General features: G+C 49.7%; 1 protein-coding gene across 1 annotated transcript in view; it reads right to left on the reverse strand.

Moving 5' to 3' along the window:
• Positions 1-14,750, reverse strand: part of NAA25 (N-alpha-acetyltransferase 25, NatB auxiliary subunit) — a 142,300-nt gene that overhangs the window by 19,012 nt on the left and 108,538 nt on the right. Inside the window, exon 19 of the mRNA XM_075323880.1 lies at positions 14,584-14,707. Within this exon, the coding sequence (XP_075179995.1) occupies positions 14,584-14,707 (124 nt within the window). The remainder of the gene's footprint in view (positions 1-14,583; positions 14,708-14,750) is intronic.

Here is a 14,750-nt window from a genome sequence, read left to right on the forward strand (position 1 = left end):
GATCTGCTTCAGTCTGTATACACTTGAAGGTTTATTGGATGGAGTTGGAAAATCTGTATAAAAATGTTATGGGCAAAATACCCACTTTATCTGTGCACATACTATAGACCACCAGCAATAGAAGTCACCATCCTCCAATAATGAGACCACTCAGTGTCTTACACAGCAACACAGACAAGTGAGCAACAGAAATGGCGAAGCATCAGCCCGCTGTGACTACTGCAGTGGCCAGTGTGAAAACTGCAAAAGTTAAGTAAAACAAGTAAAATAAAGCCGGCACACACAATAAAAATGTGGTAAAAAAAAAAAGTGTGCAGGACACACTCCTAACTTATGCACATCATGGAAACATCACCTGATCTCTGAGGCATTAGTACCTTGAAAAGTTTTGAGTGAAGTTTTTATTACAGGAGAAAAGAATAATCTTAAAGTATGTGAATAATGCCAGAGTGAACCTGGAGGCCGGGGGATAATTAACCTGAAGTGGCTTTTAGAGGAAAAGGAGGGACACTATACAGATTATAAAGCAAACAGAAACTGTAGAGGAGCGCAGGCTTGTTTCCAATACTACAGATTGCCAGCGACTGTAAAACAAAAACACACCCAAAAGGTGAAATCTGCACAAAAGCCCGGGCAACTAAAGAGGTTTCCAGACAATATAACGTACACTGAATGCATGTACAGTATTAGTGTAGAGTGCTACAATCTACTGATTTGTCATATGGAACATATTCATTCACTTACCAGGAGCAGCTTCCGAACAGTAAGGCTAGGTTCACATTTCCGTTGTTTAGGATCAGTCACAATCCGCCGCTCTGATAAACAACGCAATCCGTTTGGCGGATTTCGCTGTGTCCCATATACTTCGTATGAGCGGCGGATTGCGACTGATGCCCTTGCGTTGCATCCGCCGCGCGACTGATCAGTCGTGGAACGATTGACCGTCGGGCGGCAGGAAGGAACACAGCATGTAACGTTTTTTGAGCAGCGGAATCCTTTTGTTTTCACTGTGCATGCTCAGATCTTGTGTTTAATCATTAAAATCAATGTCTCGCACGGCAGCCGTCTTCCGTGAGCGATCAGCTGATTGCTCTCTGAAAAGCCGGCCGCCGGGAGATCAGCTGATTGCTCTCTGAAAAGCCGGCCGCCGGTTATTCTTTTGCATGTTTGTCATAATTAAAATGTTTCAGATCGCCAAACAAATGTAATTTTTATTAGACAAAGATAACACAAGTAACCAGAAAATGCAATTTATAACTGAAGGTCTTTATTGTTAAGGGAAACAGAAATCCAAACCTGCAGGGCCTGTGAGAAAAGAAGGGAATTTTGTTACTTACCGTAAATTCCTTTTCTTCTAGCTCCTATTGGGAGACCCAGACGATTGACGATTGGGTGTATAGCTACTGCCTCCGGAGGCCACACAAAGCATTACACTAAAAAGTGTAAGGCCCCTCCCCTTCTGGCTATACACCCCCCGTGGGATCACGGGCTGCTCAGTTTTAGTGCTAAAGCAAGAAGGAGGAAAGCCAATAACTGGTTTAAACAAATTCACTCCGAGTAACATCGGAGAACTGAAAACCGTTCAACATGAACAACATGTGTACCCGAAAAAACCAAAAATCCCGAAGGACAACAGGGCGGGTGCTGGGTCTCCCAATAGGAGCTAGAAGAAAAGGAATTTACGGTAAGTAACAAAATTCCCTTCTTCTTCGGCGCTCCATTGGGAGACCCAGACGATTGGGACGTCCAAAAGCAGTCCCTGGGTGGGTAAAGAAATACCTCATGTTAGAGCTGCAAAGACAGCCCTCCCCTACGGGGAGGCAACTGCCGCCTGCAGGACTCTTCTACCTAGGCTGGCGTCCGCCGAAGCATAGGTATGCACCTGATAATGTTTGGTGAAAGTGTGCAGACTCGACCAGGTAGCTGCCTGGCACACCTGTTGAGCCGTAGCCTGGTGTCGTAATGCCCAGGACGCACCCACGGCTCTGGTTGAGTGGGCCTTTAGCCCTGAAGGAACCGGAAGCCCAGCAGAACGGTAGGCTTCAAGAATTGGTTCTTTGATCCATCGAGCCAGGGTGGCTTTGGAAGCCTGCGACCCTTTGCGCTTACCAGCGACAAGGACAAAGAGTGCATCGGAGCGGCGCAGGGGCGCCGTGCGGGAAATGTAGATTCTGAGTGCTCTCACCAGATCTAACAAATGTAAATCCTTCTCATACCGATGAACTGCATGAGGACAAAAGGAAGGCAAGGAGATATCCTGATTTAGATGAAAAGAGGATACCACCTTAGGGAGAAACTCCTGAATGGGGCGCAGCACTACCTTGTCCTGGTGGAAGACCAGGAAAGGAGCCTTGGATGACAGCGCTGCTAGCTCAGACACTCTCCGAAGAGATGTGATCGCTACCAGAAAAGCCACTTTCTGTGATAGTCGAGAAAGTGAAACATCCCTCAGAGGCTCGAAGGGCGGCTTCTGGAGGGCAACTAGTACCCTGTTCAGATCCCATGGATCTAACGGCCGCTTGTACGGGGGTACGATATGACAAACCCCCTGCAGGAACGTGCGCACCTTAGAAAGTCGTGCTAGACGCTTCTGAAAAAAGACGGATAGCGCCGAGACTTGCCCTTTAAGGGAGCCGAGCGACAAACCTTTTTCTAACCCAGATTGCAGGAAAGAAAGAAAAGTAGGCAATGCAAATGGCCAGGGAGACACTCCCTGAGCAGAGCACCAGGATAAGAATATCTTCCACGTTCTGTGGTAGATCTTAGCAGACGTGGGCTTCCTAGCCTGTCTCATGGTGGCAACGACCCCTTGGGATAATCCTGAAGACGCTAGGATCCAGGACTCAATGGCCACACAGTCAGGTTCAGGGCCGCAGAATTCCGATGGAAAAACGGCCCTTGGGACAGTAAGTCTGGTCGGTCTGGTAGTGCCCACGGTTGGCCGACCGTGAGATGCCACAGATCCGGGTACCACGACCTCCTCGGCCAGTCTGGAGCGACGAGTATGACGCGGCTGCAATCGGATCTGATCTTGCGTAGCACTCTGGGCAAGAGTGCCAGAGGTGGAAACACATAAGGGAGCCGGAACTGCGACCAATCTTGCACCAAGGCGTCTACCGCCAGAGCACTTTGATCGCGAGACCGCGCCATGAAGGTCGGGACCTTGTTGTTGTGCCGAGACGCCATTAAGTCGACGTCCGGCACCCCCCAGCGGCAACAGATTTCCTGAAACACGTCCGGGTGAAGGGACCACTCCCCTGCGTCCATACCCTGGCGACTGAGGAAGTCTGCTTCCCAGTTTTCCACGCCCGGGATGTGAACCGCGGATATGGTGGATGCTCTGTCCTCCACCCACATCAGAATCCGCCGGACTTCCTGGAAGGCTTGCCGACTGCGTGTCCCTCCTTGGTGGTTGATGTATGCCACCGCTGTGGAGTTGTCCGACTGAATTCGGATCTGCTTTCCTTCCAGCCACTGCTGGAAGGCTAGTAGGGCCAGATACACTGCCCTGATTTCCAGAACATTGATCTGAAGGGTGGACTCCTGCTGAGTCCACGTACCCTGAGCCCTGTGGTGGAGAAAAACTGCTCCCCACCCTGACAGACTCGCGTCTGTCGTGACTACTGCCCAGGATGGGGGTAGGAAGGATCTTCCCTGTGATAATGAGGTGGGAAGAAGCCACCATTGCAGAGAGTCCTTGGCCGTCTGGGAAAGGGAGACTTCCCTGTCCAGGGATGTTGACTTCCCGTCCCATTGGCGGAGAATGTCCCACTGAAGTGGGCGCAGATGAAACTGCGCAAACGGGACTGCCTCCATTGCTGCCACCATCTTCCCTAGGAAGTGCATGAGGCGCCTTAAGGGGTGCGACTGACCTTGAAGGAGAGACTGCACCCCTGTCTGTAGTGACCGCTGCTTGTCCAGCGGAAGCTTCACTATCGCTGAGAGAGTATGAAACTCCATGCCAAGATACGTTAGTGATTGGGTCGGTGACAGATTGGACTTTGAAAAGTTGATGATCCACCCGAAAGTCTGGAGAGTCTCCAGCGCAACATTCAGGCTGAGTTGGCATGCCTCTCGAGAGGGTGCTTTTACAAGCAGATCGTCTAAGTAAGGGATCACCGAGTGTCCCTGAGAGTGCAAGATTGCTACCACTGCCGCCATGACCTTGGTGAAAACCCGTGGGGCTGTCGCCAGACCAAATGGCAGAGCTACGAATTGAAGATGGTCGTCTCCTATCACGAAACGTAGAAAGCGTTGGTGCTCTGTAGCAATCGGCACGTGGAGATAAGCATCTTTGATGTCTATCGATGCAAGGAAATCTCCTTGAGACATTGAGGCAATGACGGCGCGGAGGGATTCCATCCGGAACCGCCTGGCGTTCACATGCTTGTTGAGCAGTTTTAGGTCCAGAACAGGACGGAATGAGCCGTCCTTTTTTGGCACCACAAAGAGATTGGAGTAAAAACCTTGCCCTTGTTCCTGAAGAGGAACAGGGATCACCACTCCTTCTGCTCTTAGAGAGCCCACCGCCTGCAGAAGGGCATCTGCTCGGTCGGGATGTGGGGAAGTTCTGAAGAACCGAGGCGGAGGACGAGAACTGAACTCTATCCTGTACCCGTGAGACAAAATGTCTGTTACCCACCGGTCCTTGACCTGTGGCAGCCAAATGTCGCAAAAGCGGGAGAGCCTGCCACCGACCGAGGATGCGGAGAGAGGAGGCCGAAAGTCATGAGGCAGCCGGCTTGGAAGCGGTTCCTCCGGTTGCTTTCTTGGGGCGTGAGTGAGCCCGCCAGGCATCTGAGCTCCTTTGCTCCTTCTGAGTCCCTTTGGACGAGGAGAATTGGGGCTTGCCCGAGCCTCGAAAGGACCGAAACCTCGACTGCCATTTCCTCTGTTGAGGTTTGCTTGATCTGGGCTGGGGTAAGGAGGAGTCCTTACCCTTGGACTGTTTAATGATTTCAGCCAGTTGCTCACCAAACAGTCTGTCTCCAGATAGTGGCAAGCTGGTTAAACATTTCTTGGAAACAGAATCTGCTTTCCATTCCTTTAACCACAAGGCTCTGCGCAAAACCACAGAGTTGGCGGACGCCATTGAGGTACGGCTCGTAGAGTCCAGTACCGCATTGATAGCGTAGGTCGCAAACGCAGACATTTGCGTAGTTAAGGACGCCACTTGCGGCACTGCTGGACGTATGATAGAGTCCACCTGTGCCAGACCAGCGGAAATAGCTTGGAGTGCCCACACGGCCGCGAATGCTGGAGCAAACGACGCGCCGATAGCTTCATAGACAGATTTCAACCAAAGGTCCATCTGTCTGTCATTGGCATCTTTAAGTGAAGCCCCATCCTCCACTGCAACTATGGATCTAGCCGCAAGCCTGGATATTGGGGGATCCACCTTTGGACACTGGGTCCAGCGTTTGACCACGTCAGGGGGAAAGGGATAACGTGTATCCTTAAGACGTTTGGAGAAACGCTTGTCTGGATAAGCATGATGTTTCTGGACTGATTCTCTGAAGTCAGAGTGGTCCAGAAAAGTACTCAATTTACGCTTGGGATACCGGAAATGGAACTTCTCCTGCTGTGCAGCTGCCTCCTCTGCTGAAGGGGCTGGGGGAGAAATATCCAACAGTCTATTGATGGCCGCTATAAGGTCATTTACCATAGCGTCACCATCAGGGGTATCTAGATTGAGAGCGGTGTCAGGATTAGATTCCTGATCACCCACCTCTGTCTCCTCATACAGAGACTCTTCTCGCTGAGACCCTGACCAGTGTGATGACGTCGAGGGTCTTTCCCAGCGAGCCCGCTTAGGCTGCCTGGGACTGTCATCCGAGTCAGAGTCTTCAGCCTGTGATGCCTGGGACCCCCTTGAAGTACGGATTAGTTCCAACTGAGGGGGACCGGGGAGCATAGACACAGCAGTGTCCATGGTCTGAGTAACTGGCCTGGACTGCAAGGTCTCCAGGATTTTTGTCATAGTCACAGACATCTTATCAGCAAAAATTGCAAATTCTGTCCCCGTCACCGGGGCAGGGTTCACAGGCGTCTCTGCCTGGGCCACTACTACCATAGACTCTGGCTGCCGAAGTGGCACAGGGATTGAACATTGCACACAATGGGGGTCATTGGAACCTGCCGGTAGATTAGCCCCACATGCGGCACAAGCAGTGCATACCGCCTGTGCCTTGGCACCCTTGCGTTTTGCGGATGACATGTTGTTGTCTCCTCAGAGCAATATAGGGTATAAGCCAAGAAGCGACCGTACAGTGCAATATAAATATATATGGTACAGGGAAAAAGTGCACCAAATAACACTGTGGCACTAGTGGGGCCAGCACTTATGTGCAGCTTACCGCCCGCATAAACGCGGGTGTGTGGTCGCCAGAGCCCCTTGTCTGAGTCCCCCAGAGCCTGTGTCCGTTCTCCAGCCAGACTGCATGCAGGAATGGCTGCCGTCGTCCTGTGGAGAGGGGCGGGCCCTGGGCGTGTTTAGACCAAGAGCGGGAAACTTGCGTCCCACAGTGCCCAGTGAGAGGGCTGGAGTATGTAAATAAGACTCCAGCCCTCGGCGCTGACTATAGAACAGCGTCTCTCCCTTTCCCTGATTGACAGGGTGGGGGCGGGAACGAAGCGGAGCTAGGCCGCAAAAGCCGGGGACTAGATTTATGAGCGCTGCCGCCGTAAAAGCGCGGTCAGCGCGAGTCCCCGGCGCACTACAAGTCCCAGCCGCGCCGCCGCTCCCGGAGCGGCCGGCGCGGTAGTTCCCAACACATAAAATCACTCAGCTAAGCTGCAGTGACTCTAACCCGAGCGCGCAGCGCTACTGCCCCCGGCGCACTAGCACACCCAGCAAGTCTGGAGTGTGCGTGGCCTGTCTGTGCGGGGACACAGAGTACCTGAATGTTGCAGGGCCTTGTCCCTGACGGTACTCAGCTCCTCCAGCAGGGTCTCTGGGTCTGTGGATGGAGCCCGGCCTCAGGGTTTGGGGGCCGGTAAGATCCCACTTCCACAGAGCCCCTCAGGGGGATGGGGAAGGAAAGCAGCATGTGGGCTCAAGCCTCCGTACCCGCAATGGGTACCTCAACCTTAACAAACCGCAAGTGGGGTGAGAAGGGAGCATGCTGGGGACCCTATATGGGCCCTCTTTTCTTCCATCCGATGTAGTCAGCAGCTACTGCTGACTAAACAGTGGAGCTATGCGTGGATGTCTGACCTCCTTCGCACAAAGCTTGAAAACTGAGCAGCCCGTGATCCCACGGGGGGTGTATAGCCAGAAGGGGAGGGGCCTTACACTTTTTAGTGTAATGCTTTGTGTGGCCTCCGGAGGCAGTAGCTATACACCCAATCGTCAATCGTCTGGGTCTCCCAATGGAGCGCCGAAGAAAAAGTGACTGACACCAGTTTTACCATATAGTGAACACGGTAAGTAAAATATCTCAAAAACAATCATGCAATCGCAATTTTTTTGAAATGTATCCACATTTGGAATTTTTTTTTTCTTCAGTATACTATATTGTAAAACTTATGGTTTCTTTTAAAAATATAACTTTTCCAGCAAAAAAACAAGCCCTCATATGGCAAAATTGATGGAACAATAAAAAAGTTACAGCTCTTGGAAGAAGGGGAGCAAATAAAAAAACAACAAAAAACGAAAAATTAGCTTGGGTAAAGGGGTTAAGGATGGCATGATCTTTTTCTGAAATGCTGTGTGACATACACCAGATGTAATGGGACACACACTTTAAAAAAGTTAAACTTCAGAAAAAAAATTACTTCTTCACACAGGGCCCTGAAGGTTTGGATTTCTTTTTCGCTTAATAATAAAGACCTTCATTTATAAACTGCATTTTGTGTTTACTTGGGTTATCTTTGTCTAATATTTACATTTGTTTTGTGACTTGAAATATTTAAAGTGTGACAAACGTGAAAAAGACTAAAAGGGGCAAACACTTTCACACCACTGTGTATATATATAAAATACAAAAGTGAAGCGTTTCTTCCAGAAAACTATTGCAATTTCACGTTTTTGTACAAGTTTATTTCCTTTCCTCCATATTTTGAACACTTTGCCCTTCACCCCAGTCAAGTTTATTTTTCCTCCTACAATATAGACAATTGCGTGACAACTGTTTTATTAGCAAACCTAAGGTCAGCAAATGTGTTTTTAAGGCCATGGATCTTCTGAGTATTAAATCCATAAAATATATTTTCTTGGTAGATCATTGCCTTTAAGTTTGGAATGGGTCCCAAAATTCCATCAATTTTACCCTGAAGACCAAATGGTGCACCTTCTATTATAGGCACATGCGTGTGCCTAGTACTCAAAGTGTTAACATTGAATTGAATGTATTTCTGAAAATAGAAAATACTAGCGCAATTAAATTTGAGGTTTCTCACAACGTACAAAACAATTCGTAAAAGTGACCGTAAAAAAAATGCAAATAGTAATTTCTCAAACTTGTGTTGAATCAACTGCATAACAAATGGTATCAAACTACTCACTAGATAAATACAGTAGAAGATATATATATTATAGATAGATAGAGAGATCGATATAATATATATATGGATAATATGACTATTACAAAGAAATCAAATTTGTGTTTGAAAATTCAAATATTGCCCCTGCCGTTCCGAGCCCGGGTGTTTGTCCAAACAGAGCTTATTGTCTATATGTGGGGTATCTTTGCACTCAGAAGAGAGTGGTAAACTGTGGGGTCCATTTTTCCATGTTCCCTCTTGCAAAAGTGAAAAATGTGGGGTTAAATCAACATTTTAGTGGAAACAAAAAGAATAAAAAAAACTTTTACTATGATGACCTAATGTGTAGTATCATCATGTGTAGTACCTGCGGGTTCAAAATGCTCACTATGCCCCTGGATGAACTGGTGGTGGTGGGGGTGTGGGGTGTTCCTGCTATTTAGGCACTGTAGGGGCACTGAAAATGCACATTGTCAACAACCTGTTTAATCGACATTCAAATGCTGCTGCTTCACTTCTGAATCCGGCCGTTAATCCAAACAGGGGTTTCTGATCACGTGTGTTATCCACGCACTCAGAAGAAAGTGGGTAACAAATTGTTTAGTCCATTTTGTCATGATAACCATTGTACAAGTGAACAAATTGGGGCTAAAGCAACATTTTAGAGGGAAAATTACAATTTTTAGCATTAAATCCTGTGTAGAACCTGAAGAGTTAAAAAAATAATTTGACAGCTGTTTAAGTATTTGAGGGGTGCGGTATTTAAAACTATTACGTTGGGGGAATATACAGGTCCCCTCAAATTTCATTTAAAATTTGAATAGGTCCCCAAAAAATTAGAGAAGTTGCCGCTATTTTTTTTAACGCGTCTAACCACCTAAAATTAATGGACGACCAACTGTTTTTGAAGGATCTGAAAATAAGTTTGAAAACATTTTTCAAAATTCTTTTCTAAAGTAAATCTGGTATCACATTGGCGATATTCTGCCGCACTGCCGGATCCGGCACAAATGCAGTACAGTTCAATACAGATGACCGGCATCGCGGCAAGCTCCGGTCACAAGCTGTCACATGCTCCGGTCACAAGCTGTCACATGCTCCGGTCACAAGCTGTCACATGCTCTGGTCACATGACCGCATGTGACCAGAGCTTGCCGCGATGCCTGTGAACTGTATTGCATTTGTGCCGGGATCCCGTCAGTGCGGCAGAATACCGCTGATGTGAGAGAAGCTTAAAAACACAAAAAATATTGATCTAAATTTACCACTAAAAGTACAATGTGTCTTGAAAAAAACCCCAAAACAAAATCTCAGAATCATTGGGATCTGTTGAAGCATTCTAGAGATATTACCACAAAAAGCGACACTGGTCAGATTTCCAAAATTTAGCTCTCACTAAAAAGGAACCAACCAGCACGTTTTTCCCCTATAGACTAGAGGCAGCGCCATAATGCCACTAGGATGCTTATTAAAATGATACCTTTAGACAAGAAAGCCGAGGCTTCACTACAGAATAATCTTTGTTGTAAACCATCAGAAATTACTTCACTGGTGCACAGTCTTGAGCATTGGAGTGGGATTTTGTGGGTCGGGTCTTCTGTAGTCATAAACCCTCCTGCTTTGCCTCATTTTCTTTATTTAAATTTTGAGCTGTCGCCATTAGCACTGCTGAGCAGCGGCGGTGCATGCACAGACTGAAATTTTTTTTTTCATCAGTACATTTGCCACAATCGCTCACTGTCCTCTTCACAGTAAAATATCACTGAAGAGCGGTACGCGCATGCGCCGATTCCAGGGCCAGGTTATTAAAGATATCACAATATCAATGCGCATGCGCCGCAAAATTTAAAGAAAGAGGCAAGGCAAGAGGAGGAATTATAACTGAGGACCCGACCCACAAAGTCCCGCCCTGATCCTCAAGACTATGCACAAATTACCTAATTTCTAAAGGTATGAAGGAGGATTATTCTGCAATCAAGACTCGAATTCTTATCTAAAGGCATCATTTTAATGAGCATCCTAGCGCCATTATGGCACTGCCTCTAGTTTATAGGGACAAACCCTGTCGGTTGGCTCCCTTTAAAAGGGTAAAAAATGGCTCGGTCCCTAAAGGGTTACACATTAGCTCATTAAGCACATCTGTGCAGCTCTTCTGTCTGACTATGATGTTCTTTTATCACAGATACAGCATACAAAAAACGGATTTTTGTGTACGCACCGTAAAATCGTTTTCTCTTAGCCATCATTGGGGGACACAGGACCATGGGTGTTATGCTGCCTATCCATAGGAGGACACTAAGTAGATGCAAAAGCATAGCTCCTCCTCTGCAGTATACATCCCCCTGGCCGTGCCAGGCAACCTCAGTTTTAGTACACAAGCAGTAGGAGAAAAAGCCAGTAAAAACTTACCTCAACAGAGGAACATGAGAAAAAAAAAAAAAAGTCATAACCAAATAAGGTACTGCGAGAACCAAGGCCCAACAGGGCAACAGGGTGGGTGCCAGGCCTTGGCGACTTAGATGTCTGCTGCCCAGTTCTCTACTTCCGGTATGTGTAGCGCTGATATCACTGACCCTGTCGATTCGGCCCAGCTGAGGATCCTGTGGGCCTCGAGATAAGCTGGCTTGCTGCAGGTGTCCCCCTGCCGATTTATGTAGGCTACAGCTGTCGCATTGTCCGATTGGACTCGAATCTGATGACCCTCTAGCAGAGGGCAGAACGCCCTGAGCGCGAGGAAGATTGCGCAGATTTCCAGGATGTTTATGGGTAGGGAAGACTCCTGGGGCGTCCAACGTCCTTGAGCAGTGTGGTGCCGGTACACTGCTCCCCAGCCTAGGAGGCTGGCGTCCGTGGTCAGGACCAGCCAGTTCACTGGGAGAAAAGATCTCCCCTTCGACAGGGATGAGGACCGAAGCCACCAGCGGAGTGCGTACCTGACTGAAGGCGTCAGGTGAAGATGTCTGTCCAGGGAGAAGGGGCTCTTGTCCAAGGTCGCTAGAAGGGCTAGCTGCAGTGGGCGGAGGTGCAGTTGAGCAAAGGGTACTGCTTCCATAGCCGCCACCATCCTGCCGAGCACCTTCATGCTGAATCGAATGGAGCGAGACGGAGGACGTAGAAGGCAGCGTACCGCTCATTGAAGAGTGATTGCCTTGTCCAGGGGGAGATAGATCAAGCCCCGACGGGTGTCCAGGGACATGCCCAGGAAGGTGATGGATCGTGATGGGATCGGGGATGATTTGTCTGGATTCACTAGCCACCCTAAGCGGGATAGGGTGTCCACAGTGATCTGTACGCTGGTTGAGCAGTCGCGGAAGGAGAAGGCCTTGATGAGGAGGTCGTCCAAGTAAGGGAGAACGACTACTCCCCTGGCGTGAAGGACGCTAAAGGTGGCCGCCATGACTTTGGTGAAGACCCTTGGTGCAGTGGCAAGGCCGAAGGGTAGAGCTACGAATTGAAAGTGGGAGTCCTGAACTGCGAAGCGGAGGAACTTTTGGTGATCTGGGGCGATGGGTATGTGCAGGTACGCGTCCTTGATGTCTAAGGCGAGGAATTCCCCTTCAACCATGGATGCAATAATGGACCTTAGGGACTCGATTCTGAATCTCCGAACGTGCACATGTTTGTTCAGGTGTTTGAGGTCCAGGATGGGTCGAATTGACCCATCCTTTTTGGGGGCCACAAAGAGGTTGGAATAAAAACCCCTGAACTTCTCGTCGTCCGGGACAGGTATTATCAATCCTGCAGTTTGGAGCGAGTGGATTGCTGAGAAAAAAGCTTCACGACGTTTTCGAGTCTTTGGGGGGTTTGAAAGAACCGACTCGGGGGTCGGGTCCTGGTAACCGGAAGACACAAGGTCTCGCACCCATTTGTCGTCTGAGGCGGAAGCCCAGATGTGTTGAAAGAGCCGCAGTCGACCTCCTACAATGAGTGTGTCTTCCAGGGCGCCGAAGGAGTCATGAGGGGGGAAAAACGTCGTGGACGAGTCTCCCTAGTCCTGGACTGTTTTGGTCTAGGCTGCCATGACGAAGTGGGTTTCGGGGAGAGCTGTAGTCCGCGGCTGGTGGCGGGGACAGCACGGGACGTCGACCAACCAATGAGTTCCGAAGGAGCGGAACGAGGACTGTGGACGTCTGGTGAAGGTCGTCCTGGACTTCAGTAGGGGGAGGGAGGTACTTTTTCCTCTCGTGGCGTCAGAAATGAGCTTGTCCAGACGTTCGCCAAACCATCGGTCTGGAAAAAAAGGGAAGGCCCGTGAGAGACTTCTTGGAGGCAGAGTCCGCTCGCCATTGTCAGAGCCAGAGAGCTCTGCGGATGGCTATGGTATTTGAGGCGGCAAACGTTGCGCAGGTAGCAGCGTCCATGGAGGCCTGCATGAGGTACTCCGCCGCAGCGGCAATTTGAGCTGTTACCTCTGTGAAGGTATGAGTGAACTGGGATTCCTCAAGCGAAGTGTTAAGGGAGTCTGCCCAGACAGAGATCGCCTTTGCGACCCACACAGAGGCAAAGGGGGGCGAGAAGGAGGAACCCGCAGCCTCAAAAACAGAGCGGGCGAGGCGCTCCACCTGTCTGTCTGTCGGGTCTTTGATGGAGGAACCATCGGGTAAAGACAGGAGCGTCTTTGTGGCAAGGCGGGAGACTGGGGGGGGGGGGGGGGGGGTCGACCGAGGTCGGATCGGCCCAGCCCTTAGGGGCAGGTGAGGCAAAAGGGTACCGGGACTCCATGAGTTTTCGGTTACCGAAGCGCCTGTCAGGCTTCTCCCTTTGCTTTGTGAGGATAACCTGAAACTCTGGGTTATCAGCGAAAACCTTTCGGGGTTTCCTTGCCCTCTTAAAGGAGACCGCATGGTCAGTGGTAGTGGATGGGGGATTCTCCACATGCAGAGTTTGATTGACTGCTGCTATAAGGGAGTCTATTGCAGTTTGATCATCTGGAGAGGATGAAACCAAGGAATCCTCCTGGTACAAACAGCATTCTCCCTCCTCCAGCTCTTCAGAAGCCGTGGAGCGTGTGGGAGAGCCTGCCCTGTGTGCTCCAGAGGGAGAGTCATGGGGGACATGAGAGAGTGCTGGAGACACCCGGCCGTGTGCTCTTTTCCTGATCCCTGCAACCGGTGAAGCATGTGCCCGGATTACCTCAGAAGGATCCTCCATAGGGGTATCCTCAGGCTGCGTTCCGTCCAGGGGCCCAGAAGGGTGTGGAGGACGACATTGTATAGCCAAAACCAGGTTCTGTGACAGTTTTTCCATGGATTGGGACAGAAACTGTGCCCATTCCGGTGGGCTGGGAGCCCTAGGCTCTGGGCTGACGGTTGCGGCGGTGGTGGCGGGGGGGGTCTATAGGGGCACAGGACTCACAGAGAGAAGAGGTGTGTATACGTGGTAGCTCAGCGTGGCAGGCAGTGCAGGCTGAATAATCTCTTAGTACCCTTAGAATTCTGCATGTTCCTAATAGGAGTATGCCAGGACGGGGAGCAATGCTCAGCAGAGCTACAAGTGAAGCAAGTACCTCACCAGAATCAGCCGATGGCCCTGCGTCCTCAGGAAGGAGTAAGCTCTGTGGAGAACTTTGCACGCTTTCCTGGGGGAAGGGGGGCTTATCGCGGCCCGTGGGGGGCGGGGCTTAGCGCTAACAGAGCGCCAAGAAGAAGTCAGTGTGCCCCCCTGCTGTCGGTAGCAAAAAAAACGGCGGGAAGGGAGCTTCTGTGACAGTTTTTCTCAACCTCCCTCCAGTCAGCACACAGCTTGGTGGATTATCTCTGCCAGCTTTCCTGCAATCAGAGCATGCAGCTAGAGCAAATAAGCAGAGCAAATAAACAGTGTGAGTTCCTGAGCTCTGGGCCCTCCCCCCGCCACCGCTCAATTATCTGTGCAGGATTTTCTGCAAACAGCGAGGGACTAAAACTGAGGTTGCCTGGCACGGCCAGGGGGTGTATACTGCAGAGGAGGAGCTATGCTTTTGCATCTACTTAGTGTCCTCCTATGGATAGGCAGCATAACACCCATGGTCCTGTGTCCCCCAATGAGGCGTCAGAGAAACGGGTTGTTTCACGTTCAGAAAAATAAAAACACAAGCCTTAAAAGAATCAGAAAAACTCTTACCTATTCCACATGTGTCCAGCTCATAAACATCACTCACTAGCTGAAAAGCCCCTTTCTGACATTGGCAGCTGCCACTCCCCAAGAACCCTGCAAGCCGAGATGATGGAGGTCCAAGAAAAGGATACTATAAGGAAATAAATTATATAAGTATCAGTAATTCAATGTGA

This window comes from Anomaloglossus baeobatrachus, chromosome 1 (assembly GCF_048569485.1).
Source record: "Anomaloglossus baeobatrachus isolate aAnoBae1 chromosome 1, aAnoBae1.hap1, whole genome shotgun sequence".
NCBI lineage: Eukaryota > Metazoa > Chordata > Amphibia > Anura > Aromobatidae > Anomaloglossus > Anomaloglossus baeobatrachus.